At 41.7% G+C, this 27,604-nt stretch overlaps 1 protein-coding gene across 2 annotated transcripts in view; it reads right to left on the bottom strand.

The window, feature by feature from the left end:
- Positions 1-214: 214 nt before the first annotated feature.
- Positions 215-27,604, bottom strand: part of ptprga (protein tyrosine phosphatase receptor type Ga) — a 509,782-nt gene continuing 482,392 nt past the window's right edge. For both annotated transcript variants that reach the window (XM_028575592.1, XM_028575593.1), the window contains exons 16-29: positions 21,963-22,059; positions 20,499-20,581; positions 19,488-19,622; positions 18,294-18,428; positions 17,487-17,662; positions 12,465-12,600; positions 10,568-10,714; positions 9,988-10,081; positions 9,094-9,170; positions 7,076-7,204; positions 5,836-5,982; positions 4,776-4,918; positions 2,523-2,658; positions 215-1,488 (exon numbers count right to left, since the gene is read on the bottom strand). In XM_028575592.1, the coding sequence (XP_028431393.1) occupies positions 1,339-1,488; positions 2,523-2,658; positions 4,776-4,918; positions 5,836-5,982; positions 7,076-7,204; positions 9,094-9,170; positions 9,988-10,081; positions 10,568-10,714; positions 12,465-12,600; positions 17,487-17,662; positions 18,294-18,428; positions 19,488-19,622; positions 20,499-20,581; positions 21,963-22,059 (1,785 nt within the window). In that variant the 3' untranslated portion in view covers positions 215-1,338. The remainder of the gene's footprint in view (positions 1,489-2,522; positions 2,659-4,775; positions 4,919-5,835; positions 5,983-7,075; positions 7,205-9,093; positions 9,171-9,987; positions 10,082-10,567; positions 10,715-12,464; positions 12,601-17,486; positions 17,663-18,293; positions 18,429-19,487; positions 19,623-20,498; positions 20,582-21,962; positions 22,060-27,604) is intronic.

Here is a 27,604-nt window from a genome sequence, read left to right as displayed (position 1 = left end):
ATATGTATACATACAGTATTTCCATATATTAAAAAGCATAATATGAATTGTACAAAGAAATAATAATAAAACTTCACAGTAGCAGTCACCTTAGGTATTCTAACATGGGTGTGACTCGCTAATAAAGAGGGAGTGTGACAAGAAAAAAAGGCAAAAAACAAAAATTTAACGGTATAGGATTGGGCATCGAGAACCGGTTCCAACTTGGAATCGTTTCAAAAAAATTAAAATAAATCGCGATTCCGATGGAATGTTTTTTTTTATTGGTGTTGTTTGGAATCGTTTGGAAACTTTTGGTTTCGATTCCGATCATCGGTTCCAAATCTAACACACGCTAGTTTGGGTTTCCGTAGCGACCTCCGTACTTCAAGGCGCTTGTTGTGGTGCAGCCATGGAGCACGGTAAGCGGTGCTCTAGTGTGACTTTATTTTACGTTGAAAAAGCCTGTTGAAAAAACTGTAAATCACCACTGAATCAAAATAAGATGTTCCTCTTATCTTGGAAATAAGGATGTGGGCCATTTCAACTCCACCCTCAAAGAATCGGAACTGTTAAGAACCGGAATCGGAAGGAAGAATAGCAATTGGAATCAGAATTGTTCACATCAGAACGATGCCCAAACCTTGCGAACGGTAAAAGAGGAAACTACTCACTAAAAACAAGCGCTATTTGTCTGTGGCAATAGGTTCCAAGATCTCGGTTCTTGTGATTAATGAGTGGTAATATGAGTAGGATAGGTGAGCAGGGGCGGAGGAGGTCACGCTGAGCTGAAGTCAAACAGCAATTTTGTTACTGAGGCAGAGAGTCGGTGCCTTCCTCCGTCCACTGACTGTCTTTAAATCAACTGGTAGCTGGCAGGCAGAACAATGTCCTTCACAGAAGCAGTTGATTCAATAAGGGGCCAACGCCATGGAATGTCGAAAAAAAAACACACCAAAAAATAGAGCTTGAGTGGAGAAAAGCCAAGTGAGTCAGCTTTAGTAGAGGCAGTAACACTGCCGTTGTATAGTGCAAACAAGAAAAGACAGAAAAGTGTTTCTCGTTGCCTACCGACCGACACCGTCGTCAAACTCAAAAACGCAGGTGCAAACCCTTCAGTAGGAGAACATTAAGACATAAAATGGCGAAAAAAATAAATATCAAAAACTTTTTATCAGTGTAAAAAAGTAATCAGGTTATTCGTTTTAACCAAGAGTCTGGCAAAAAGGCCTCAAAAAGTCTCGTCCACAAGAGTTCCTTGACGTTTTACAAATGTAAGTGGCTCCTTTCTGGCGCTCCGAGAGCCACCAGACGCCCTCTGATCCGCTAAGCTCCGGGGGGCCCCCTGAGGGTCCTCTCTCACACCAGGGACTCCATGCTCTCTGCCTGGTCAGACTGGTCGGACATGGACACCATGGTCCCATTACTGTCCCCGGCCAGAACGAATGAGCCGTTGTCCTTGGAGCTAACGAGGCTGAGCAGAGATGTGTACAGGTACTGGTACTGGTCCTGGGAGCCCATCGGTGAAGACAGAGAGAGAGAGAGAGAGAGAGAGAGAGAGAGAGAGAGAGAGAGAGAGGGGGGGGAACATATCAGAACTATATAATATACGTAAAATAGAGATAGACCAATTATTGGTTGTTTTTTTTGCAGATTATCTGTATCTGCGTTTTATTTGCATGATAACCGATAAAGTTAATTTGGTAACACTTTACTTGAAGGTATCTACATAAGAGTGACATGACAGTGTCATGACACATGAACCCTAACCCCCACAACACTATCTGACTCTCTTTGACTGTGTTTTTCACTGTAAATGCATAGTGGTTCCAAATATTGGTTTCATTAACTACTATTATCGGTCGATCCCTACTGTATGACAACCGAGCCATATCCTGTAGTTCAGCGGTGTTAAACTCAATTTTACTAAGGGCCACACTGGAAATGAGAATCACAATAAGGGCCAGACATGTTTAGACAAATATATTTGCCCGTATTACTGCACGTCTCATATAGCTTTCTCACTTACAGTTTGGTCAACATAAAACCCTAAAAAAGGTCAGGAAAAAAGTTCCTTATCCGTCATAGAATTTAGCAAATCATGAAAAACTATGATTACATTTTTAAAAGCAATTAAGCTACCACACAGCCGACTCACAGCAACCTGTTTCACAGCCTGAATATGAAAGCTCTCTGCTTCTGGGGGAATTTCTGAGTCTCAAAGTCGGCAAATCTGCCAAATTCTGCTCTGAGTGTCACATAATTACAGTGGGAAAAACAGTTTTCTGTCTTTTTGGTTTGGTGCGCAACCTACATTTTATCTATCACTGCACATGAATATCCCATCTTTGGGGATAAATATGAAGTAAAAAAAGGTCAGCTCCAGCTTTGTGAGGGCTGAAACCCACTCATTGCTGCTTGCAACTTTATTTTTTGGATCGTTACAAATACTTGCTTCAGTCTGTTGACCATAAAAAAGGTTTGAAGCCGGAATCGCGGCTTGCGGCTGTATTTGGAGTTGTTGTTGAATATGTCGGACTCACAATGTCTGTGAAGACTCCGGGCCTCATGAGGTTGATCATCTTGGCCACTTGGTAGACATCGGCGGCCCCCTCGCTCTCCAGCTGCTCAGACAGGGTGGTGAGGGCACATAGCATGCCGGCGGACACTGCTCCCAACCTGAAACACACACACACACGCACACACACACACACACACACACACACACACACACACACACACACACACACACACACACACACACACACACACACACACAAAGCCAGGGTCTGGGGTTAGCATGCATCTCCACAATAATACCAGAAAAGCTCTTATAGTATGTTTCTCCGCTGGTTCCTCAACATATTGTTGATTTTGCTGTTTTGACAGCTGAAGCAGTAATCAAAATGAAGTCTCTCGTCTTTGTAAAGGTGCTGACACACCAACCAGACGGCCGACCCTCGGCAGAAAAGCCAGTCGAGATGATCAGTCGCGTCCCCGAGGTAAGAGTGCCATAGAACACACCAAAAAGACGAGACATAATACATCTCTATAACAGCAGGCGGCGCTAATCTGTATTGTTGACCAAGAAATGAAAATCGTCAGCTGATTGGACGAACGTGTCACATGCGTTTGTTTTCTCCGGAAATTCAAAGCCAGACTGTCATGGCAGCCGTTCAGAATACGATCTCATATTGTACTAAAATAGTTCACTGAAACATGTTTCTGAGAACATTTTAAGCGAGAAATAGGCTGTGCAGTTCCCGAATCCGTCTTCATTTCAGCTCAACAAAGGTCAGTTTAAAAGATTTTCCTTAGATTTTGGGAGACTCTAGTCACCTCATTCCGCTCCCCATTTCCGGGTGAGTCCCGACTGCCCTGCCGGCGACTGAACATGTCAGGTCGGCCAAAATGAACGCCGACGGCACGGGACACACCGAACAGATTTGCGTCACTGACCTCGCCAGACTGTCTAACGGCCGATAATCGGCTAAGTGTGTCCCGGCTATAAAGCTGACAAATTACAACAAACAAAAGCTGCTGTTTTGGGCCCATTTCTAAACGCAAATCATTGTCTGAGGCATAACACTCAATGTAGCTACATTTGATGCCAGCTAACTTTTTTACATCATCATCATCAGCATGTGTTGCCTTTATACGGAAGAGTATTAGGGCCATGGGTATAGGCAAATATGACATTTCGAACATGTTAAGAGGCTAAAATCATGTTTAAAACTTGCCCAGTTTCAGCCTCCTGGGTGCTAACAATAGCAGGAGGATAACACGGTGTTGGCAACACCGATTGGTTTTGTTTTTCTCGCTACTGACAACATTCCAAATTTACAAAAAACAGAGCTACGTGTTGAAATCTACCGGAATTCTCCTTTAAGATAAACTGTATCTGAGGATGGCTATCTTAGTGACTGCCTTAACCTATAGACCAGTAAGCCTATCATCAAAGGGGATTTATATTTGCCAATAATATGTTGGATTCATGTTAAGACTTCTTCCATCATCACCACCCACCCCCTAGGGGTCCCGGGCCCTCCTGTTGAAGACCCCTGATTCATAGCAAATGAATACAGCGCAGCCCGGCATCAGGCTCCCTGGGGAACACCGGGCTCTCCTCCTCCATTAGCAGCCCTGTCAGGGACGCAGCACCAACCGCTGCTAACAACCACGCCTGGCTGGATAATGAGCGCGCAGACAATTAGGACCAGCCGCCAACTGACAGTCTCTGCGCTGGTGCAAGCCGGCTGCGCCATGGCAACCAGATGAAGTGCTCAATTAGTCACTTTTCTTCTCGAGGATGCGACAAGCAGTCTTCATTATTCTAATGAATAAACATGAGCCGAAGCTGCTGGATCCGTGTCATTCAAGAACACTGTGTGTCAATACTAAAGACACTTTCATTACGTTTAATTGGCAGTTTTCCTGGGGTACCTGTTGGGGGAGTGAGGGGGTTGGAGGCACTGTCACTTGTTCTATAGAAGTAAAACAATATGTGTCTTTCCACATTGTTGTGTACTAGCAGGATATTCGGGCTGCCAGTGTCTCTATATGCCTGTTCCGGCCATTACGCTTGTTGTCCACATCATTCTGTGTTCACAAAAACATGTATTCACCTGGGAGTCGACACTATGGAACCAATTAATATTGGGGATGACGGACCCAATGACATACAGTGTTATCTACTGTAACTTTATGTTTTCACGTAGCTTTTCTAATTTGACACGTAACCATTCGCTGTACCTACTTCATACGAGTCATAAGAGTAAATCAAATGTATGACTCACTCATCGTGGATGATGGTTGGTCCATCGCGGTTGGCCGCCTCCTCTTTGATGACGTTGATGAGCTCGAAGGTGCTGCTGATGGGGGCGTCGGGCTTCGGCCACTTGGGGCACTGAAAGTGCCGAACCTCTAAAACATAGTCATCCTGGTGGACAGTAGAATAGAGAGAGAGAGGGTTGGGGGGGGGGGGGGGGAGTAATGTAAAGACATAGGAGAATGTAACGATGTAAGATATTCTAAATATATACAGATATTTAAAGCACTATTACAAATGTGTAAGTATGAACTAAACAATCCTCTCTTTCTCTCTCTCTCTCCATTTTAATTTTCAATTTTTCAATTTCAATTTGCTTTATTGGCATGACAAAAAAAATACATCTGTGTTGCCAAAGCATAAGAACAAACATACATATAAACAACAACAACAACAAGGAGTAAATACATCAGATATAATAATACAAGTGAACAGGATAATAATGATATCATTGCAGATACTAAACAAATTCTGTGCATGTCCCTCAAAGGGTACATTGAAACAATAATATAAAAAGAAAAAGATTTGAATAATAAAAATGATAATATATACAATTCTCTACTTATTTTGCCTCATATTGTGGCAGAAGAAGACAATACTCTCTCTCTCTCTCTCTCTCTCTCTCTCAAATTCTAAATTCTTTATTGGCATTAATGTCAGAAAAACAATAAAACGAACAAACAAACGATAATTTAAATTCAAAAATAATAAAATGACAAAAATACATACATACATACAATTCATTGAGTAAACTAAAATATACAGTATACATTTAAAAAAAAAAAAAAAAAGAAAACAAGAAAATTATATATAAAAAAAATCTGCGTGTGTGTGCGATAATTTATTTATTTAGGGTCAATAAAAAACTAGTAGTATATTAATTTAAAATTGTGTTGTGTCTCCCTCTCTCTCTCTTACACACACACACACACACACACACACACACACACACACACACACACACACACACACACACACACACACACACACACACACACACACACACACACACACTCTCTCTGAGTTACCTGCGTTGCTTCCAGGATGAAGTCGTGGATGCTGATCTGCTCCTCATTGGACAGACAGAGTCGGTCTTTACTGATGAGGGTGACAGTGAACGCCTCACAGTTCATGGCCTCCTCCCGACTGGGCCAGTACACAAACTCATCCTCTGCCTGCACAAGAGAGCGCAGAGAGCGTTTCACTACTGTGTCCATTCACTCACTTCACGTAACGTTGTGTCCCAGGATACACTATCACTGTAGTATATCTTGTGTAAAATACACAGTATATTCTATTGGGGGAAAATGTTCACATAACACAACATTTGGACTGAAATTTCTACTTGGTGTGAACATTATTCCCAGTTGTCTTGCAGTCCCAGTTTTGTGAAGCGGCCTCCTGCTGCTTCCCACCTCTGGTGCATCAAACCCAAGAGCAGTAGTGGAAGAAGTATTCAGATCCTTTACTTCAGTAAAAGTACTAAGTAAGTAAGTATCGTCATCATCATCAGGACAATGTAGTTACAGTATTAAAAGTAAAAGTACTCAATGCAGAAAAACCCTCCCATTTTAGAAAGTGGAAAGGATCCAAACTGTTGTGTGTTTAATGGTCTAAACATTTCAGCATTTCAGACTTGTAGGCCATTATATTGTTGGCTAGTTTCATTTATAATTAAACATCAGATTTTATAAACTACTATGTGTTTTGTGTGTAAAAATATGTGTAAAGTAACTACAAACTAAAGCTGTCAGATGAATGTACAAAGTACAATATTGCTCTCTGAAATTGAGTAAAGTAAAAGTACTTCAACATTTGTATTTAAGTACATTACTATGTGTAAATGTACTCAGTCACATTCCACCACTGGCCATGAGTCACTGAATCTGGACTAGTTGGATCTTCTGCCGTTCCTGCAGAATCTTTGTCCCAGGCTGATGTTGCGTAAAATACGGACGCATGGTCAGGGGCCTTTGCCGTTTGTGGGCCAATCCCGGAAGTGGATCGTCGTGGATATAGACTAAAGCAAGTATATCTTGGGCTTTAGGCTGCTTACCACAATTACAACAAATGACACATGGTAATTTTAGCTCATGAAGATGTGTGTGTGTGTGATTCATAATACTTTAAACACAGGCTTAGAGGGCAGAAAATGTAGGAGTGCACATGCTTGTCAAAGTGGTAGATGGCACTAATAACTGCCCATAGTGTATGTGTGTGTGTGTGTGTGTGTGTGTGTGTGTGTGTGTGTGTGTGTGTGTTTCCTACCAGTCCATGGCTGGCAGGCAGCATAACAATAATTTGTGCATTGTGGTCCCAGATCATTCTCCAGAAGTCTCTTGTGGTGTGAGGCAGGGGATGCTGAGTAATAATGAACTCATTACTCCGGTAGTAACCCTGTAAAAAAACACAAAAATACCCACAAAAAAACACAACCGGTCAGTGGAAGAGGTACAGCACATTAATTTGGATTCAACATTTTAGCATTAACATTACTGAATACATCACCAGCTCATCATCAGAGAGTCATCTGCACTGCTGGGATTTGGCTTCATTTCAAAGGACTAAACTGAGCTTTGAGGGGAAATCTCATTTTGTATGAAACCTGCTGTTGAAAGGAAAATACTGAACTGCTGTTAGCTGACCCAGGGGGCGGGGCTAGCAGGGGGGCACGGGGTGGCACGTCAAGGTCAGTTTACCAGTCACGGAGAGCACTACTCAGCCTGCTGAGTCAGGTATTTTGTGGTTCTGGAGGTGCTTTTTTTGTCATCATGGAATCATCAGGGCTATCTCGGCTGAGCTTTAGACTTCAAAGTGTTAATGGAAAGCCTGTATTACACACTGGGTGATGAAGTAGAAGTCTCCGTGGTTACTAGAAAGCAAGACTTGATTGGTGTGATTCTCAGATCTGTATGTCAATACAGTATGTGCAATACCTTAATGGTTCTCAGTGGACTAAAAGTCAGCATATCTCGGCCTCTGTTTCTTTTCCAAATTCGTCTTTTCCCCTGACTTTATGAAAGTTAAAGGAGCAGTCCCTGATTTTTATACACCAACCCAAAATCTCCACATATCTCACACTTGATGTTCTGAAATTTAAAGATACAGTAGGTAAGACTTAATAACTTAATAAAAACTTTCTGTCATATTTGCTGAAACTGACCCTATGTTCCAGTAGAACTACATGAAGCAGGTCATTAAAAAAAAAAAATCTGGCTCCTCTGGAACCGCCTACAGGCTGTAGTGTGATTTGCAAAAATCCACAGCTCCCTGTTCAGATTCACCAATCAGGGCCGGGCGGGGGGGGGGTGTCTAACTGTGTGTCAATCACTGCTCATGCAGATGCATTCATTCTCCCTTTTGGGGGAGGGGCTTAGGAGACCGTTTTGGGCTTTAGCGGAAAAGGGGGAGGGACTGAGAAGTTGTTGGCTAAGTCCTGTATCTTCGCAATCCTACCTACAGCACCTTTAGCTATGAGCTGTTATCAACATGAGCTGCGAGAGCATTTTGGGATTTAGGCATCACTAAAACAAAAGTGTAAATTTAACACACACAGCCAGTGATACCGACTGCGTGTTTACTGACTATATAACCTGTAAAGCCCAGTATAGACCAAAGATTCGAGACGAGACGAGCCAGTCTTCAGCGTTCTAAAACCTGCCAGTTCACACAAATGTGATGAGACGGTGTATCATCTCCATAACAACGACTCATTGTTCTTCTGTTCTAACTTCCGACTTTTAGGGTTTTTGTACCTGGACATATCATTTGTTTCGTCTAAATATGAATGTGGATAACGTTAGTGATAGTGAGATGCTTGCTACAGTTTTATTTCTCTGATTCACTGCTTTGTTCTAACGCCGCTGTGCGCTCCCTCTCTTCGGTCACTCTCTAAATCGCTTGACCATATAACGTTACCGCAATTTCGGGCGGTCGTTGAGACCCGTCTGAAACGCTGCTATTTCGACCAGCTGTTTGTAACATCAAAAATGAAATGGATTATGGATAATTGTTTTTCTGATGCGTGTCCTCAGTAGTTAACGCTAGGCAAGATGCAATGTGCACATGAGCGGTAGGGCATTGCAGAGAGAAACATACTGGCCATTGTCACGGCGTGCTTGATTTAGGCAGGCGTGTCAAACTTAGCTGAGACGGGCCGGTTCAGACCGCTGCAACTTTTCCGAATCTTTGGTCTGTGGGGGTCTGGGCTTAACCTTCCTCTGAATCTAAACATCAGGGAGGGACCGGAAAGAGCAAGGATTGACAGAAGAAGAAGAAGTGCTGACCATGATGTAAGAGGCGTTAATGTAGTCGGTGCCTTTGATGCCGGGCAAAGGTGCTAGGCCCACCCTCGCTCGCTCCGCTGCACACAGAGAGACAGAGACAGAGGGGGGGGGATAGCCATTTAACAGGTTATCAGAACAGACCAATCACAGTAAGAGGCCACTAAGTGTGCATTCATTGGTCCTTTTGCTGGTAGTAGTTGAGTGTAGACAGTTGTTGTTGATATAGTGAAGTGTGCAACAGCCAGTGACTGTGTAAATCAGGGGTCTTCAATGTTTTTTTAAGCCAGGGATCCCTTAACTGAAAGAGAGATGGAGCAGAGATCTCCTATACATATATTGCATAAAATGAATTTGCATGTAAAACAATGACGTTGTTTAATGTTAAACATACATGTGGCCCAGTGAAAAAGATGAACTGTGTCTGTTGATGGCTACCTTAGTGACTATAGGCCAGTAAGCCTATCGTCAGTAGGGATTTATATTGCTAATAATATGTTGGATTCATGTTAAGACATTTCAAATTTATGAAAAGAACTTTCAAAAAAAGAATAATTTGGAGGCCCCCTTGCATTGACTCTGAGGACCCCCCTAAGGGTCCCAGAGCCTCCTGTTTAAGAACCCTGGTCTAGAGATTGAAATGTATAGTGATGCAGCCTTTTCATTTTCTATTCATGGGTAAAAAATTATCTCTCTGTATGAAACGCCATTGCCATTCAGAAATAAGAATCTCTATGTACCATTCTTCTTTAATGGAGATACACTCAAATGTATTCATTGAATAATGCCAACGGTTTCTAAATGCAGCTGATTGTATTATTTTCTGCTGTTTGGTTATTACTTCTGGAGAAACAGTTTCATTTCAAATGTAATATGGTTCTAGAGTGTAACACTTACACGGCACCACGGAGGAATTTCGATTTTTCTCTTTGTTGCACTCCTTCTGAGCGTTGAAGCATTCCACGAATCTGGCGTTACACTGTGTTACCAACTAAAACACAAAAGAAGAAGAGAAAGTGGGTGGGTTATACTTTGTCAAACTTTTAAATGGCATCACAACACATACGGTACGTTATTTGGGGAAACATGCCTTGAATTGTATCTCGATGTCAGGATAAAATTGTACATATTTGTACTATAAACTATTAAAATCTTTTATTGTGATCAAAAAGTATGTATCGATAATGAGCTAGTGATCTAAAGTGACTCACGACAAGACTCATTGTTTCATGTAGGTGGATGGATGGCTGGGTGGATAGATAGATAGATAGATAGATAGATAGATAAATAGATAGCCTTTGTTGTCCACTGAGGAAATCTGTTTTCCCAGTCTGAACATGGCCTGACAAATATACATACATACACATACAGTACACATAGACACACCCTCACCCCAAACACCCTATGTTTGTGTATATTTTTTTACATTAACTGTGCTTAAAGTGGAATGAATAGTAAATGCCATCCGTCCCTTCACCTTGAATTGTTTCTCCAGATGTGTCTGCCCGCTGTGTCCGGGTGTCGTGATGCTGTGGAAGTAGCTGTGAAGCTGGTTGGCTGACACTTCCGTCTCCTTCCCCAAAATGGCTTCCATCAAGGCATCGTGGATGAAGATGTACTGCTCCTGGATCAGCAAAAATGGTGACCAAAGACAAACAAGATGTTTAGCAGCTGGTATGGCAGATGGTGTTTGGCATGCCCAAAACCATAGAACCAAGGTATCAGTTATAACCACATATTGGGGTTTCCTTACGACTTGAAACATGGCGTGCAGCAAATTGAATGTCCTCCCTGAGAAAAGGCTTTGAAAATCACACACACACACACACACACACACACACACACACACACACACACACACACACACACACACACACACACACACATTCTGAACACGCATCCTCCTAAACAGTTGGAATATGCAGTTTGGTTTGAAGCAAATAGTTCTTTTCAGAGATAAAAAGAACAGAATTCAGAACACATATTGACAACAGATAAGCAGAACACAAGCTGCTGCCAGCAGAGACATAGACAGGGGGGACAGGGGATATTATTAAAGTTATTACAATGCATTGGCCAAACACAGTGGAGATGTAGTAGTAGAAGTAGTTTTTTTTAAACTGCACTTAACAAATTCACATGTCCATTGTAGACTGTGTGATTTGGTTCTCTACGCCAGCTTTAGCAAACACTATGTTGAGTGACAACTTGTTTGAGGAAAAAATATTCCACTTGTTGATCTGTTCAAGGCAAGATATTGTATCTCCACCACTACTGACTGTGGGTATTCGTGGTATCACTAATAATGTGGATATGGTCAGGATCTGCAGTGGTTCCTGTGTGTTTTCCCGGCTCCCCTTGCTCTGTTGTCTCTTTGTGATCCTGTGTGAGGCTGAGCGTGGCCATTCTGATTCCATTCACCTGCCTGTTCATTCAACCACCTGTAAGCCCTCAGCGCTGATTGCCATCTACTCCTGCTGCAGTATTTTAACCCGGTCTCACACTCCACTCTTCGCCAGTTTGTCGTCGTAGTCACAGTGGTAACGTTCGGCTCCGTTTTGCTCTCTGTTTTTGCTTCTAGCTCTGCCACGCTTCATCCGTTTGCCTCGTCCTGTTGTTCTCAGTCTGCATCCAGATCTCCACTCGCAACGCTGACTGCCTGCCTCAACATCCAGCTTCCCTGTTGATCTTTCACATTTGCAATAAACCGTTTAAACCTGCCTTGTCTGCCTTGTAGGTCCAGTTCTGTTTTGAAGAGCAAATTTAACAGATAGTATGACTAAGTGGATAAAGGCAAATAAAACAGCTAGAACAGTCATATAACGATATCACGATATCTGAAATGTAAGACGATAACTAGCCTCATATATCGATAAATTGCCCAGCCCTACTGTCTTTGTCTAATAGTTGTACCAGGTAGCAGAAACCCCAAGAGGAAACAATGAGGCATATGAATATGTTGTTGTCCATGCTTTTATAACTCAATAGCTACACTGCGAACAAAAGTCTCCCAGACATTAAGTCCCACACAGACACAGAGTCTGCATCTCCTGGCCCTTATTTGATAGCTCCTCGATTACTGAGGAGCGAGCATCAAGGAGGGATTATCGAGGAGCTATAGGTGAGGAAACACGAGAGCAGCCTTAACGGAAGCCGTGCGGCTGAAGGAGTTGCTAACTCTGCCCAAACAGCTGACGTATTCATGTGACGTTTCAGGGGAAAGGACGTGTAATCCCGCAAAAACACATTTGCTCGTTTCCTCTCTCCTCCGATGATTTCTTCGCGACCTAAGACCTAAGACGCGAGGAAGGGAGGCAAGTGGAGGAGTTGAGGAGGCAATTTAATCAACATGAAATGCAGCGAGACATACAAACCTCAGTCTGGACAAGGTAGTTGCGCTGGGTGCGTATGTGTTTGAGGAAGCCCAGTACATTAACTGTGCTCTTGTCCTTGATCTGCTGCAGCATGCTGTCTACGACGATGTACGTCCCCGTCCGACCCACTCCAGCACTGCAACACAACACAAGCCAGAGAGGTGAGAGGAATGCTACACATATGGGAAATTAGTAGAGATGACCCGATACCAATTTTTTTCTTCCCAATACCGATTCTGATACCTGAACTTGTGTATCGTCGATAACGAGTACCGATCCGGTACCATCCCTCTATGGATGTGATATGATTGCTATCTTTGTTGTGCGGCCTGGCTCAGGTTTAAGCTTTAGTGCGTAACTTTTTTATAATAATGAACGTCTGTTAAATTCAAGCGATTGCCAAATGAGTTGATACATAATGAGCTAATTAAGAGTTTTAGCTCCACACAACTTTCTCTGTATTTCTCAGTATGGCTATGTTCAGAAAGAAGTGTCGTCCGACAACTTTCGTGCACAGAAACTCGAGTGAATATAATGACCTCTTCAGAAGAGTCCATCATGTTTTTTTAATCCTCCGTGTCCTCCTTGGCTACTAGCAACTGTGTGGAGGAGGGGTTGGGGGTGAAGCGCCATCACGGAAGGCTTGTGTCATGTGGATGCACCGACCGAATTGTTGTCATTACTTAGAATTCCTCATTGGGGAGACAGAAACTACGCACTATAGCTTTAAGCTCTTTTTGAAACATGAACAAACACAAACCGTGAATGCTGTAGAATTATTATCCAGTTTGACAGTCAGTCATAACGGAAAAAGAACAGAAATAAACTACTTTAAAGTAGATTTTCTTCAGGGCTAAATTAAGTGGTATCAGATCGGTGCATTGACTACAGTACTTTCAGACACCGATACCAGTGTTTTAGGCAATATCAGAGGTTTTTCCATACTTGTATCTCTAGAAATTAGCAATCAAATGGATATGGAATTACTTTTCAAAGTACTGACTAAAGAGGTGACAATAGAAAGCCTGTCAAGAAATGTGGGTTTCAGACATCAACAAGCAATATTGCACAAACATGGTCAACACCTTAAATATGTTTTCCCATGACATGCATTTCATTCACTGCTGTACACAACTTACATGTACTTGCGTTTTCTGCCTCGGGTGGTTTAAAACTAAAATCCCTTACGTTTTTATTAGTTATTAGTTAGTTGTTTCTTGTGGGTGGAGACAAATTTGATAGCACAATGTCTGGGGTCTATGTATGTATGAATGTATCTAAATAGAGGAAAAACCTGGTTAGTAAAAAATAAAAAAAATAGAAATGCACTTTCTGATAAAATGTCCTTCACAAATTGCAAAATCATTATCAGCACGGCAATTTAGCAAAAACACTAATCGATGTGCAAGTCCAGAAATATGATGATGATATGTGTATCATTATGGGACTGCAATCATGACAATCATAAATATATATAATATATACATGTTTGGATTTGAGGTGTGTGTGTGTGTGTATGTGTGTGTGTGTTTGTGTGCGTGTTTAGTTTTATTTATTTATAAAGGACAACGAACATTAATTAACATTTCTGTAAATGTGCCAGTGTTAGCCCGCCAGCTAATTTTCAATCAGTTGACTGTTAGAGCAGATGACGCGAGAACATTTTCTGTGTGAACAGACGATACAGTTTGATCTCATCTTATCTTATGAGTGCACAGTGGCAGATGCACAGAACTTTGGATTAGGACAGCACAGCAGATAAGACCAGATTTAAATAAGCCTTGTGCAAAAAAATCTCCAAACAAGTTGAGCAAACGGCTCAACCACTTTTGATTTCACATTCTCCTAAACTCGGAGGGATTTAGTTTAATGTAAAAACATTTCACAGTATGGATAACATTAGCATGAACAAAATGTGAAGTCACGGTGTAAGGTATTAGAAGAGAAATAGTACAGTTACACATGTACCAAAATTGTAATTTTAACTACATATCATGGCAGATCCAAGATGAAGAATGGGCATTGAAGTCCACAACAAATTGTAAAAACACTGATTCTTTATGGCCTCTATTGAATATTCCCCTCACAGTACTTCACATTTCCTCGAGGGCTGACTAGGCAGAGCCAATGATCCTTGCCCACTGCTGTACCCTGGGAAAAACTATTTAGAATATCTACCCGCAGGGATTTGTCGACGGTTGTGGAGTAGTTTTCACCCAGGAGCAGGTTAGGACAGAATTGTCTAATTGACGTTTTGACGACCTTCTCTTTAAAGCTGTATGCCTCAGTTTTGGCAGCTTCCGTCACTTTCATGCATGTGATTATCCTGTCACCTGTCACAGACTGTGACTGCATTTCAAAGTGTTGTCATTCATATGTGACATAACTGTGAATAAACGATGACCATAACAAAAGTCCACTTATGACGTGCCCTTTTACTGCCATGGTAGCCATGTTAGCGTGTGCACTCTCACATTCAAAAGGAATAGTATTTCATATTTGGAAGCTTTCTCCATAAGTGATGGGATGTGTGTTTTTTTACTGATCAGAACTGTTCAATCCATCGAGGAAAAGAAGAAAATATAACCAAAAGAACAGTGTTGATGAACAGTGTCTACATGGCGATAAGTTGACAGCATGGCCACAGATCCAGTTAACACTTATACTGTCCTTACAAATCCAGGACTTTAAATGCCCTGTTGCTTTAATGCAGCAGGGCAGTAGGGTGCATGTGAGTGTGTCTCTGTGTGCTCTGTTTGTTGCATAATGAGTGGGAGGACATCTGTGTGTGTGTGTGTGTGCCGGTACAAAATGCTAGTAATGAGTGGTGTGTCTGCAGCCACAGCGGCGAGCCACTGTGACACGTTATTATCTATGATCACAGCGCAGATGATAGCCGAGAGCTTCGTCCTCGTTCTCCCCCCCGGGGGCCACAGTCAGTGCACAATTACCAGTCATTTACCTGCCTACCTTACTGTAAAATGCCCTTAAATACAAGCTGGCAACTATGACAGCAGGTTCCATGATGCTGCTTAGGCTACATCTACACTGTTTACATTTTTAAGCAGAGTTTTGAGGGAAAAGAACAATCTCTAAAAGAGTTTTAGCTCTGGTAGCAGAACTAATCTGCATCCATATTAACACGTGACTCCCAACTCGTTAAATACGGACGCTTGGTCAGTGTCTCTCAGCGTCAGATACCCACTCAAAAATCCCACTTTGTCGTCTGTATGGAACGCACCAGGCAGAGCAACAGCTCGACCGCGGCGCTGTAAGATGACGTAGTATTAAGAGGGACAACGGTAGAGAGTAGTGTGAAAGACCGAAAATCTTCATAGGGATTAGTCATAACGTTCACGACAGCAATTTTGTCGCACGGAGGGTAAAGTGACAGCTAATGATATTTTCCCCGGTGGAGAATGGGTCAAACAACACAGGACTTTCACCCAGGAGACGTTCGTGTCCCGTTCTTGTCCTGCGTGTCACTGAAACGTACATTTTGTACTCCCACCCACCATCTTTCCCTGAACCTAACTGTCCCGTTCTTGTGCCGCATGTCAGTTAAACGTACGTCCTGACCCAGAGCGTCAAAAAGTGATGCCAAGAGTCCCGACCAGGCGCATCTAAATATGACACTAAAAGAGACTTTTTGCATCAGTAACAAATGCCAAAGGCACCTGAACAAGCGTCTCTTTTTGACGCAATGGGAATAGACCTCAACAGTCCACAGCCGACTCTGGAAGTAAAAATCCCACTGATTTTCTCCATAAGGATTTAGAATATCAGTCATAATGTCTAAACCATCCGAGGTAGACTGACCCCGAGCTACGTGTTTGTGAAAATGAAGACTACTGCTCCTGTAGAAGCTAGAAGTGTGTATGAAATCAACCTTGTTTTAAGAAAAACACGTTTTATCCGCGATCTTAGGGAGAAAAACTACACTACCCTCAATCCTAAGTGTAACAGCAACGTCTCTGATTGGTCCAACTCTCTGTTACCATAGAAACGTGTACCCGCGAAACCGCGAATGGCTAGCGCGAGCTTCTGCCATTGAAGTCTATGATAGTTTCTGTACACGGTCTTGTACCTTTGCCTTTTTTGCCATTTTCAAAATGTTTTTTTTTGCGCCGAATCAAATGTGTTATGCTCACTATTCATCTCGTAGCTGGTTGGCTTGATTCCAGACTTAAAACTCTATATATGAGCAATTTTCGAAACGTCAATGAAACGATTGAATAGGGACCCACACTGGGCATGCACATGCCGGTGTAAAGAGGAAGCAGATTGTCATTTGACGTTACTCCGCGGTTAGAAATCATGGATGTAGAGGTCGAAAACACAGAAAATACTTTGGAGAAAGAACAACAATGGTGAAAAGTAAGAGCAGGGATTTATTAGCTTGGAGCGACGACGAGGTGGAACTCTTCCTGAAAGGTATGTAAGCCTACCTAACCGATAAGACTGACTGACGTGCGTCTCCGTTTCCAAAGGCCTCTGTTTGTGCCCATCCATGCTACAAAGCAACCCCAACAGTTTTCCAACCAAAACGGGGGCAGCAGTGTTTACAAAGGGCTGGAAAAATGCCGGAGTAGTGTGGACGCAAGGTGTGTAAACGTAGCGAAAGGTATTAGTGTTTGAACCAAAATGTAGCAGTGTACAGTAGATGTAAGTGTAAAAAGGGTATAGGTGGGAAGTTCATTTGTAATATCTCTAATATAAAAAAAACAAAGAATTGAAAAATATTGTGGCATTTGTTGGGGCAGTACAAAGAGTGCGTTCTTTACAAACACAGAAAGGACGAAATTGATGCATTTGTTTTACAATAATCCAAAAAGACCTTTAATATAATCCAAGTGTACAAAAATGAATGAAGCCAAATAGACAGACGCAGAATGACCACAGGCACTATGAACAGTTAATGTGTACAATGACAACACAGGAACGAATGTATTTGAAAGATGGATGGGGGGCAGAGTGATGAGGGAAGTTCCAGTGAAGTGAAAGCAGTGTAGAGACATTTACCTGCAGTGGACAAGCATGGGGCCCATGTCAGGCATCTGGGCGGCTGAGGACCTGCGGACAAAGGTGAGGACGGGCAGGGTGTACTCAGGGACACCCATGTCGGGCCACTGGGTGTAATGATACTGGAGCACCGTCCGTTCACTCTGGGCCCGTGCTTTAGGGTTCCCCTTCCCACCCTGGGTGGAAGAGAGGAAGGAAAGGAGAGGAGGGTCAACCATGGTCAACCTGTGATACTCTCTTCCCTGTCTGTACAGCCAGTGTTTAGCTCTCAGTACTGAATCTCTGTGGTTTCTCTCCTGTTTGTACATTCACATATCATCCTTATTTACTGGAGGTTTTCAGCCGCATTGGAACCGTGCAAATTGACTGCTGATGCAGAACGAACATATCCTGCTGTTACTGCCTCACATGAAAAGCTTTCCACTGGCGGAACAGAAGGATTATTTAATTGTGAATAAAGGTATTGGAAATACAATTCGTTTGTCTTAAAGATATTGCCGCTTCATTAGGGATGTTATTGTTCAATGACAACGGGTTTAATCAACCAGATATGAACATATTGTGCATTTTCTGGTCAGCATATCAGTTTTAAATATTGCAGGGAGGAATAGTACAAAGGGAAACATAATGCACAGGAATGCTTTGTACGTTACACATATTCACTGTGCGGGGGTTACATGAATAATAAGAAATACCTCAATGTGTGTTGGACAGGCGACAGGCTGTTACTGTGGTTTGTGATTAGCATAGCACGTCATCAAGGTAAACAGCTTTACCTTGCTGTGCCACTTTTTCTCTTCTTCTCACCTTTTTGACTTTCGTGTTGCTCAATGTGAAGCGGCGGACAGTGTAGCAGGCGTGAACTTTAGTGCTTTTCAGTGTGACTACCACGTTGCCGTACTCTTCACTGTTCTCTGTTGGCCAGTACTGGTCACACTTTCTCTGTAGAACACACACACACACACACACACACACACACACACACACACACACACAAATCAGATACAATTATTGTCACCAAATTGTGTAAAGTGTGTCAATTTTACCAGTATTTGTTGCAGGAAACCTCACCATGGCAAAATGTGGTCCCGGAGACACCTACTGTACTACCTACTTTGTCAGGTGGTTATATTTCTGTCTGTCTGTGGACAGATTCTGTCACAGCGACAACTGTGTATATTTTAGATCAAAATAAAGGCTGAGTTTGAAGATGGGTGTGGTAAAAGCAATGGCGCCAGAAGTCACGGGGTAGGAAGTAGGGAAGCTACTTCACGCCCCTGGTCTAATTTGGCATTGTGGCTGGTGTCATCCCATCAGAATATGGTCTCTAGTGTTTTTGTGGCAAGGTATTTTTTCCAGGGCTGAACACAGCCAGTAGGGTACCAAAATGAGAATAAGTAAATGAAATAATCTTGATGACCTGATGTATAAAAAACCCTGACCCTCTACCTTTTCATTTGAGGTACACATACACTAGCGTGTAGCAGCTGCTGCTTTTTTATACTTTACTGAGAACAGCCTACACCTTTATATACCTCCAGAGGAATGATAATTACTTTTATAAACATATTGCTCTGACCCTGTACAAGACTCATCCAATAATTGTTCATTCACTCAGATAAAAGGCCCAGCTTCCATAAACCTTGGACATGTGTATGATCAGCTCTAGCACCAGGACGCCACAGGGCCTAAGGCCTTTCTCGCAGTGGACGGATTTACTAGCCATAGCAGGAAAAGCGTAGGTGTTAACGGATAACATAATTGTTGGCTTTGTGAGCCAGCAGGGTTCGGGAATTGGCTCATCTAAATCAAATTTAGCCACTAGTCATTGTTCATTTTGTTAGTTACATTGTGTTTGACAAGTCTAAATGTCTGCTGTGGATTGATGAGTCCCTGCCACAATATGAGGCAACTGTGTTATCCTCAGCAGTACTAACCTCACAGTTTTTGAAAAAAAAAAAAAAAAAGTAACTCGCCGAGTGTGTGAGAGTCGGAACATACCCGGCCTTTCTCCACTAAGTTGGTGATCATGACGATGATGCAGGTGTTTTGCTCCCAAACCATCCGCCAAAAGTCCTCAAAGGTGGACTTGAGAGGTCCCTGGGCTGCGATGTAAGCTTTGGGCTTATTATAACCCTAATGGATGAATGAGTCAGACTATTAGTTTGGCCACAAGTGGCATATAGAAATTACATCATTAAACAGCCACTATTATGCTTTGTCTGGATTTCAGTGTGTTATATAGTTTCCTATGTATGTAATAGATGTATAAAGTACAAAAAACACATTTCAGTCCAAGCAAAGACAGCACTTTTTCTCAACTGCCTGAAACGCCTCGCCCAAATTCCTGTTTGAAATTCCTCCATTAGTGATGTCAGTGACTGACAAAGCCAGCCCAGTTTGTGCTGCCCATAGGTGCTGCCGGAGCAAGCACAGCCCGCCCAGTAGCTTGTTTGAATTTGGTTGACCAACAACAGAGTGGGCCAGCTGACCAATCAGAGCAGACTGGGCTTTTCAGGAAGGCGGGCCAAGAGCTCAGACATTAGGCTTGTTCGCGATGAGCCAGGCATGGGCAGAATCAATCACCAGCCATCGCCGCCCAATGCATGCTGGGAAGATTTGTGTCCGACTTGATCCCGACTTGCTCTGACGTCATGCACACGTAGGCAATGATGACCTCATGGGATCAAGGTGGCCGCAGTTTTGAGTGGCAGGCAGCGCAGTTGCTTTTCACTGACTACAAGACCCAGGCGGACCTAGGGCATGCTAGGAAACGCCTTGCTCTCAGCTGATCTAACAGCTGATTGGTTCAGAATTTGAAAAGGAGTATAATAGGAGGTCTTTAAAGTATTACAAACCAAATTCTTCCAAAACTTGACATAATGACGAAAATATATCTCTGGATTCTTTATTGTCTTGTATTTGTTCTAGCAGTCATCATCACCAAAATGATTCACGTCATCATACGAGCACACAGATCAGTGTTTGAGATATCCCAGTGGTTGCACTCACATCCACATAGTTGGCATTAATGTAGTCGGTGTATTTGGAGTCCTTCCCAGCCAGCGGCCTGAGCTTCACCCTGCTGTGGTCATCTGAGGAGAAAACACAGATCAGTCAAACAGTGAGCGTGTCTGTGTGACTGAAACCCACGGCAAAAGCTAACCTCCCCTCTAACCCTAACACGGTGCTGTCCATGTTCAGTAATGCTGCTATCTTGGTGCGCTGCCAAGGCATCGCTCCCAACCAAGAAGCACATTAATCTTTGTGGTTGAAATAATGGTCAAACTGGGATGTGTAGCTTTTTACAGACAGCCAAACAGCATGGTACCTGCCCTTTGCTACTGCATGCGCTCTAATAAACACAAGGCTGAGCTGCTTTCAACACAGCAAATGGTTGTATGACACATGTGGAATATTTATTACAGATCGATGTAGGCAAGCGGCAAGCATGTGTGTGGTGCTTTTGGGACTAGAGGTAAGTGGTACGTTTTTGCTTGGCTCGTGGTGGAGCCCAGTTGGTTGGTCTTCAATTTCAGACAAACTGGGCTCTAAACGTAACAGAAATCGCCAGACAAATGTTGGCCTGCTCTGCTTCCTCAGGGAAATGACTATTTGAGGTCCGCTAATGATTTTATTGAACTAGATAGATATCTGGAACAAACATTCAAAAGTACATATCTTAAAATCTAATGGGTGACATGACATTTACTTTGGACATTGACAATTCCCGGGGAATCTTAATCTATTTATTGGGCAATTATATGACCTTTGCTTTCATGCCACCAATTGGAAAAAATCATCAACAATGTAACAGATGACCAGATGGCCAATTTGCTTTTAATATTCATGATCCCAGAGGAGGAAGAGGAACCCTACAAATCTGGGTGATCCAGCTGCATTTCATCTAGAACCATCCTAACACAAATGTTTCCAATTGCACTTAGGATCCTGCATGGCTTAGTACCTTGGCATTTACCGAGTACATGCATGCTCTCCAGAGGAAGAACACTAATTGTTAATTCCTTGACTTCTGTTTTTTTTTTCTCTCTTCACTTTCTACTCTTGGAAGCATTTCCTGAGCAGTCCTTGCTGGAAGCCCTCCTTTAATATATTTTTTTTAAATTATTTTGAAGAGGAAACACAACTTTTCAATACCAAAATCATAAAGCTAGAGTGCAGAACTAAATGAACGTCCATTACAATCAAGCCCTTTCTAAACCTATCACCACCAGGGAAAGCTCTCTGTGTTTCTCAGTATGCCGGAGTAGTAGTGTCTGGTTTCTGTGGAGACATACCTGCACCAATATGGATTATGTTAAAGAAGTACAGACACTTTGATTCTGAAAGTAACTGAGTAAACAATGTTTTTGATAGTAATAATATACATGTTCAATACAGTATGTTTTATGGGTACTATATGAAGGACATAGGACAGGATATGCATTATAGGTGTGCTATAGAGAGTGTACTCACAGGCCACTATGTTGATGTATCTGTTCTTGTGCTTGTTGTCAGGGTGGTTGGAGTGCTCGGACGTGATCTTCATATCGGCAGTGCACCGCTGAACCTCCTGGAAGGACACACACACACACACACACACACACACACATACACCCATACGTCATTCCGATATGTCTGTACGCTTTGGTGTATGGAAAGGAATCTTAAAAAGTGACTGTAGGGCTGCAAATAACGTTTTTTTTTTTCTGGATGAATGGATTAATTGTTGGGTCTCTAAAATGTCAGAAAATGGTGAAAAATGTGGATCAGTGTTTCCCAAAGCCCAAGATGACGTCCTTAAATGTCTTGTTTTGTCCACAACTCAAAAATATTCAGTTTGCTGTCACAGAGGAGAGAAGAAACTGTCATGCCCAGCTCCCGATCCTAGGTCATGTTTTCAGTTTTCTTTCACATCCACTTACTTTGCTCACTTCCTGTTTTATTTTGAAATTCACCGTGTGTTTGTGTTACAGGTCACTTTCTTTCCGGTCTTTGTCTGCCTTCCCGCCTTGTGTGATCACCTTCCCAGCCCTAATGTCTTGCAGCTGTGTCTAATTGTCGCCCCTCCCCCCTCAGGTGTATATAGTCACTCTCTCGCTCTCTGTCAGTTCGTCTTATCCCTTTGAGTTTAGCGTTCCAGAATTTTTCCCAGTGAGTTTGTAAGTGTTTCTGTTCCTCTGCCTGTTTTTGACCTGAGTCTGTGAAAGCGTTTTTTGGATACCATCGCTAGATTTACCTTTTTGTTCTGGCTGCCAGTGTTTTTTGGAGACTGTTGCCTGTTTTGTTTTGTACCGTGTGTACAATAAATACTTTGTTTGACTTTTACTGCATGTCTGAGTCCTGCATCCTGAGTTCCCTGTTTGCCCCGCCTGACAGAAACTAGAAAATATTCACATTTAATAAGCTGGAATCTGAGAATTTTTACTTACTTAAATCTTACTTTACTCAAATTGATTAACCAATTATCAAAATAGTTGACAAATAATTTAATAATCTTTACATCTCTAAATGACTGGTTGCATTCACAGAAAATGTACTGTGGATGTCCCCAGAGGATGAACCCTAATGTTTTTGGTGACCCCCCTAACCTTTTGTGAAGTAACCATTGCATCGATTGAACTTGTATGCAAGGAATGCCTAAATCTAATGGACATGATGTTTTAATCTAAATGCCATGACATTTACTGAACATATTCATGCTCTGCAGAGGACTTTTTTATGACCCCATGAACTTTGATCTAGCAACACGTTTGGACTGTGCAGTGTAGTGAACAATGGGCTGCTACCTGCACTTTAGACTTAACGCCCTGCTTCCCAGTCAATTTCTCACAATTGTTTTGACATGGTATGAATGCAGCATTTGATAAATCATATACAGTGATGGAAAAAGCAGATAAGAAGTGTGCAGTAGATCTTGTAAAGAAAAGAAGGGTTCATTTGCAAAAACTCTCATATGTCAAGGGAATTTCAATTGGTGTTGGTTTCTCCATTTTAACAATAAAATGTAGGAAATTACTTCCCATAATTTTCCACACACCGTATGTGTTTTTTTGTTGTTGTTGATCCATACTGTACTTTTGCGTATCTCACATTCACCACATGCTGCTGCCATAACTGTCCATGTCTCTTGCACACAAGCTGCTCCTCTACACTCTAAGAAATATCTGTGTATTAACAGTTGTATGACTGTGTATTTTAACAGAAATTGTCCATAGAATGTGATTCACAGTCATATTTTTGTTTTTTTACATTTTGAATTTCATAATTTGTGCTCTGCCAACTTTTGTTGGCCACCAAGGTTGGTTTTGGGAGATTAAAGAAAGTCGTGCGTTGCGCTTTTTGGACATTTTTGAAGATCTTTCAACGTTTTTAGAAGTTTACTAACTGAGCAGCTTTGTATGAGAGAATGTTTTATATAGGCCTAACCAATTTTTTACTGTAGCTACACACAAAATTAAAAAATTTGAATTACGGGGCAAAGTCCGGGTAATAAGCTGCCAGAACTTTTTCTGTGATTTTACGGATTGATTTCTTAGAGTGTAGTTCTACCTGTTGGGGCCGATTTCTACTTCCACAACACGTCATTCCCTCTTTGCCGTCTTTTATTCTTTCTTTTTGGCTTTAGCAAGTGTTCCTTTCCTTGTGCTTAAATAAACTACATCCATCGCTTGGCATAGTCATTTATTTTATCAACCTGAGGGCATGGTTCACCATGTTGGAAAGTATCAGCTATGGTGACATGACGCGTGCTTAACTACTGAAAATGAATAACAGGATTCACCCTGGAGATCTTTTTCTTGTTTACTTCCTATATTTATTCTCATAATTATTTTCCTTGCTTACAGTCCTAAAGAATGACAGATTGCAATTCTGGGCTTAGCAGCCTGTGAATATATGTCAGTGTTTAATGTCAAGTTCCTGCCAAGCAAACAGCTGTTGGCTGCTAGCTAAGCACGGCCAACAGGGAAGGCAGGCGCTGGATTTGGCTCTGACCCCTGGGCCTCATTTCCTCTGGAGCTTTACAGGCACACCACCCTGTTTTAGCACTATGAAACATTGATTCATCATAGTAATTGGGAATGGGATTAATTTTGGGTGTAGCGAGCTTCATGGTGAGTATGTGTGAGCAGATCAGGTTGCAGGTATGATAGGATGAGATACGACTGCATATAATGTCACACAGACAGGTGATGTGATCAACAGATGGTACACAAACTGACACAGATACACATAGGCTATATGTGCAGACAGTTAAACTCAATCACATTCACACATAAACACATCCCTATATATCCTAGAACAGAAGGGATGGTTGGTGTCAGCTCCCTTCTGTAGTGAACTGATGTAGCTTGGGTTTGGGCTGCAGTTCAATGTGGTGCATATACTTTTCCTCTACTTTCAGGCTGACAGTGACTACGTTTACATGCACACGCTATTCCGATGTTTGCTCTTAAACCAAAAAAAAACAATATTCCAACTAAGCTGTTTACATGGCTAATGAAAGTGAATATTGCAAAGTGCAAAAGAGGATTTTTTCAAAGTTTTCCAGTGGTGGAGGACTTGTTGGACCGTGCGAACATAGCGTCCCTCTTTCATTTCTTCAACAAGCTTCTTCAAAATATCGACATTGCGATGGTTGGGCATATCCAAAAACCTGTTGATATACAAGTCATTAATAATGTTTAAAAGTAGCTGTGTTTCTCCTTCTTATCTTTTGGCCATGTATCTCCACCCCAGCCGTGCAAACTGTCAGCTGGTTGGTTTGTGTACAGCAACCATAGCAACGCACAGAGCTGACCATAAGCCCTAAACAGCCAAGAAGCTGTGAACTGTCACAAACTGCGTTAAAACCCTGATTGAGAAACATATATTCCGATGCTCTGGATACAGGTCCAAAGAATGCTTCTAAGACCCGAATAATACCGGTATATTTACATATACATTATTTACATAACCTTATCACCAGAGGACTACAGCCCAATACAAGCAATGAGTAAGTGCATTGAACAAATCAACGATTGGATGTTCCAGAACTTTCTTAAATTAAAAGAAGACAAAACTGAGGTAGTTGTTTTTTAAGCTAAAAAGCAACGATTAGATGTCAGCGCTCAACTTCAATTGGCACTGTTAAAAACAACAGACAAAGCCAGAAATCTTGGTGTAGTAGTCATGGACTCAGACCTGAATTTAGGCAATTACAAAGTCACAATACTATCACCTTAAGAAAATATCAACTGTGTGAGTCAATTGACTTCAAAAAGTTTGCCACTTTAATCGAACCAAAGTTCAAAACACATGTTCATATATGTCTTCTTTAGTCTGTTGCGGCGTCTTGTGTAGACTGTTTGTACTCATCATATGTACATTTTATGTCCTGGTGTTATTGTTGAATCCATTGTGGATACATATTTCTAAAATTGTATGATGTTTTTGTTGAGTTATTATTACACAATACTGTTTGAAAACTTTTTGAATCTTGCCCCTGAAAAATAACCCATATTACACAAAAGACTACAACTAACAACACTAAAACTAATAAAAACTAAACTAAAACTAATCATTTTCAAAAAATAAAGAATAAACTAGCAAACCTGCTTTTAAAACTAATTAAACTCAAGTGAATTTGAAAACAAATAGTCAAAATGAAATAAAAATAAAAATAAAAATAAAAAACTAATGAAAAATGCTAAACTGTAGTAACCTCGGTATAGACACGTGTAACATGTTGCGCCAACATCTCCAATAGGTGTTCCACCTGGTAGATATCTGCCGACTGAGACCTTTTCTTCAATTTGTCACCCATCTTTAGCCATAATAACTTTTACACCCAGCATGTTTGAAGTATTTATTTCGATTTCTGGAGCATTTACTGATTCTTTTGTTCATCTGGCTGGGTTACAACAATGCCATTACAATGTAGTTTAGACTAAATAGTGATGATTGATGACCTCAGCCTCCCTGACTCCACTCTGTCAAAGCAGGAGAAACTGGGGCAGCAGGGATGTGGGAGGAGGATCATTTCATTTGGTAAGGGGCTCCCTTCCTAAAGCACTTTCCTGTGGGAGAAGGGGAGGGATTACATTGGAAGTGTAACTATTAAGTTACTTATTCAAAGGGTCTGGCTCAGTCCACCCAATTTTCTCTTTCTGGGAATAACATGGCCCAGCAATGCAGAGAGAGTGGAGGAAAAGCTGGAAACAAGGTGACGAGTGACGATGGAAAAAACAGAAACGAGCAAGATATTGTCACAGATCACAGTTGCAGAGGGAGCTGGTGTGATGAAGCATGCAAGGGTTATAATTAAACAAAATTGCCCATCACTGCAACGTCCTGCTCGTTTTCTCTGTGATAACCATAGTTATTCAGTATGCAGCCTGTTTTGTCTTCATTATCTCTTACTATCTCTGCTTCAAATAATATATGTAGTGTGGGAGTGTGTTTAGACTGCATAAAGCTCATATTTTATTCCTGTTCAAGATACATATGGTAACACTTCTGATAAATGACGACTAAACAATATATCTTTTAGAAGGAAAAAATGAAGTGCTCGGAAGCTCAAAGCAAGTCATGAAGGTGCTCTTTTGAAGGGGAACACAAATGTTCAAAAGAGAGAAAAAAGGTCCAAGGTGCTTTTCATTCAAAAAATGTAAAAATCCTTTATTTAAATTGCTATTTCAATGTACTACAATTTCAATATGAAATAGCCATTTAAACAAAGGCTTTGCAAGAAGAATGCCTTGGATCTTTTTTCTCTTCTAAACAATATGCTCTAGTGATCTGCTACTCCTGACTTTTCTCCATTTTACATACTAACGTACTGTGAACAATATGCTAGTAAGAGCTTTAAAACTACAACAGGAATGCGATAACTCTACTTCTGAGCTGACACAGTGGACTGTTCCAGGATCTGTGCAGGTAACCTGCTCTTGCACAATCTTTAAGTTTATCATAACCTGGCCGTCAGTATCTGATAGCGTGTGTGTTCATGTGCAGGTGTGTTCCTAAAAATCAACACAAGGTATGAAGGCCAATATGGTGCGAAATGCAAGAGCTTGTAAAAGACGATGAGAGAACTTGTAGAACAAAAATCTGAACTTGTATGTTGAGCACATTCA

The sequence above is a fragment of the Perca flavescens genome, chromosome 4 (assembly GCF_004354835.1).
Source record: "Perca flavescens isolate YP-PL-M2 chromosome 4, PFLA_1.0, whole genome shotgun sequence".
Lineage (NCBI taxonomy): Eukaryota > Metazoa > Chordata > Actinopteri > Perciformes > Percidae > Perca > Perca flavescens.
This window is presented reverse-complemented; position numbering and strand designations above follow the sequence as displayed.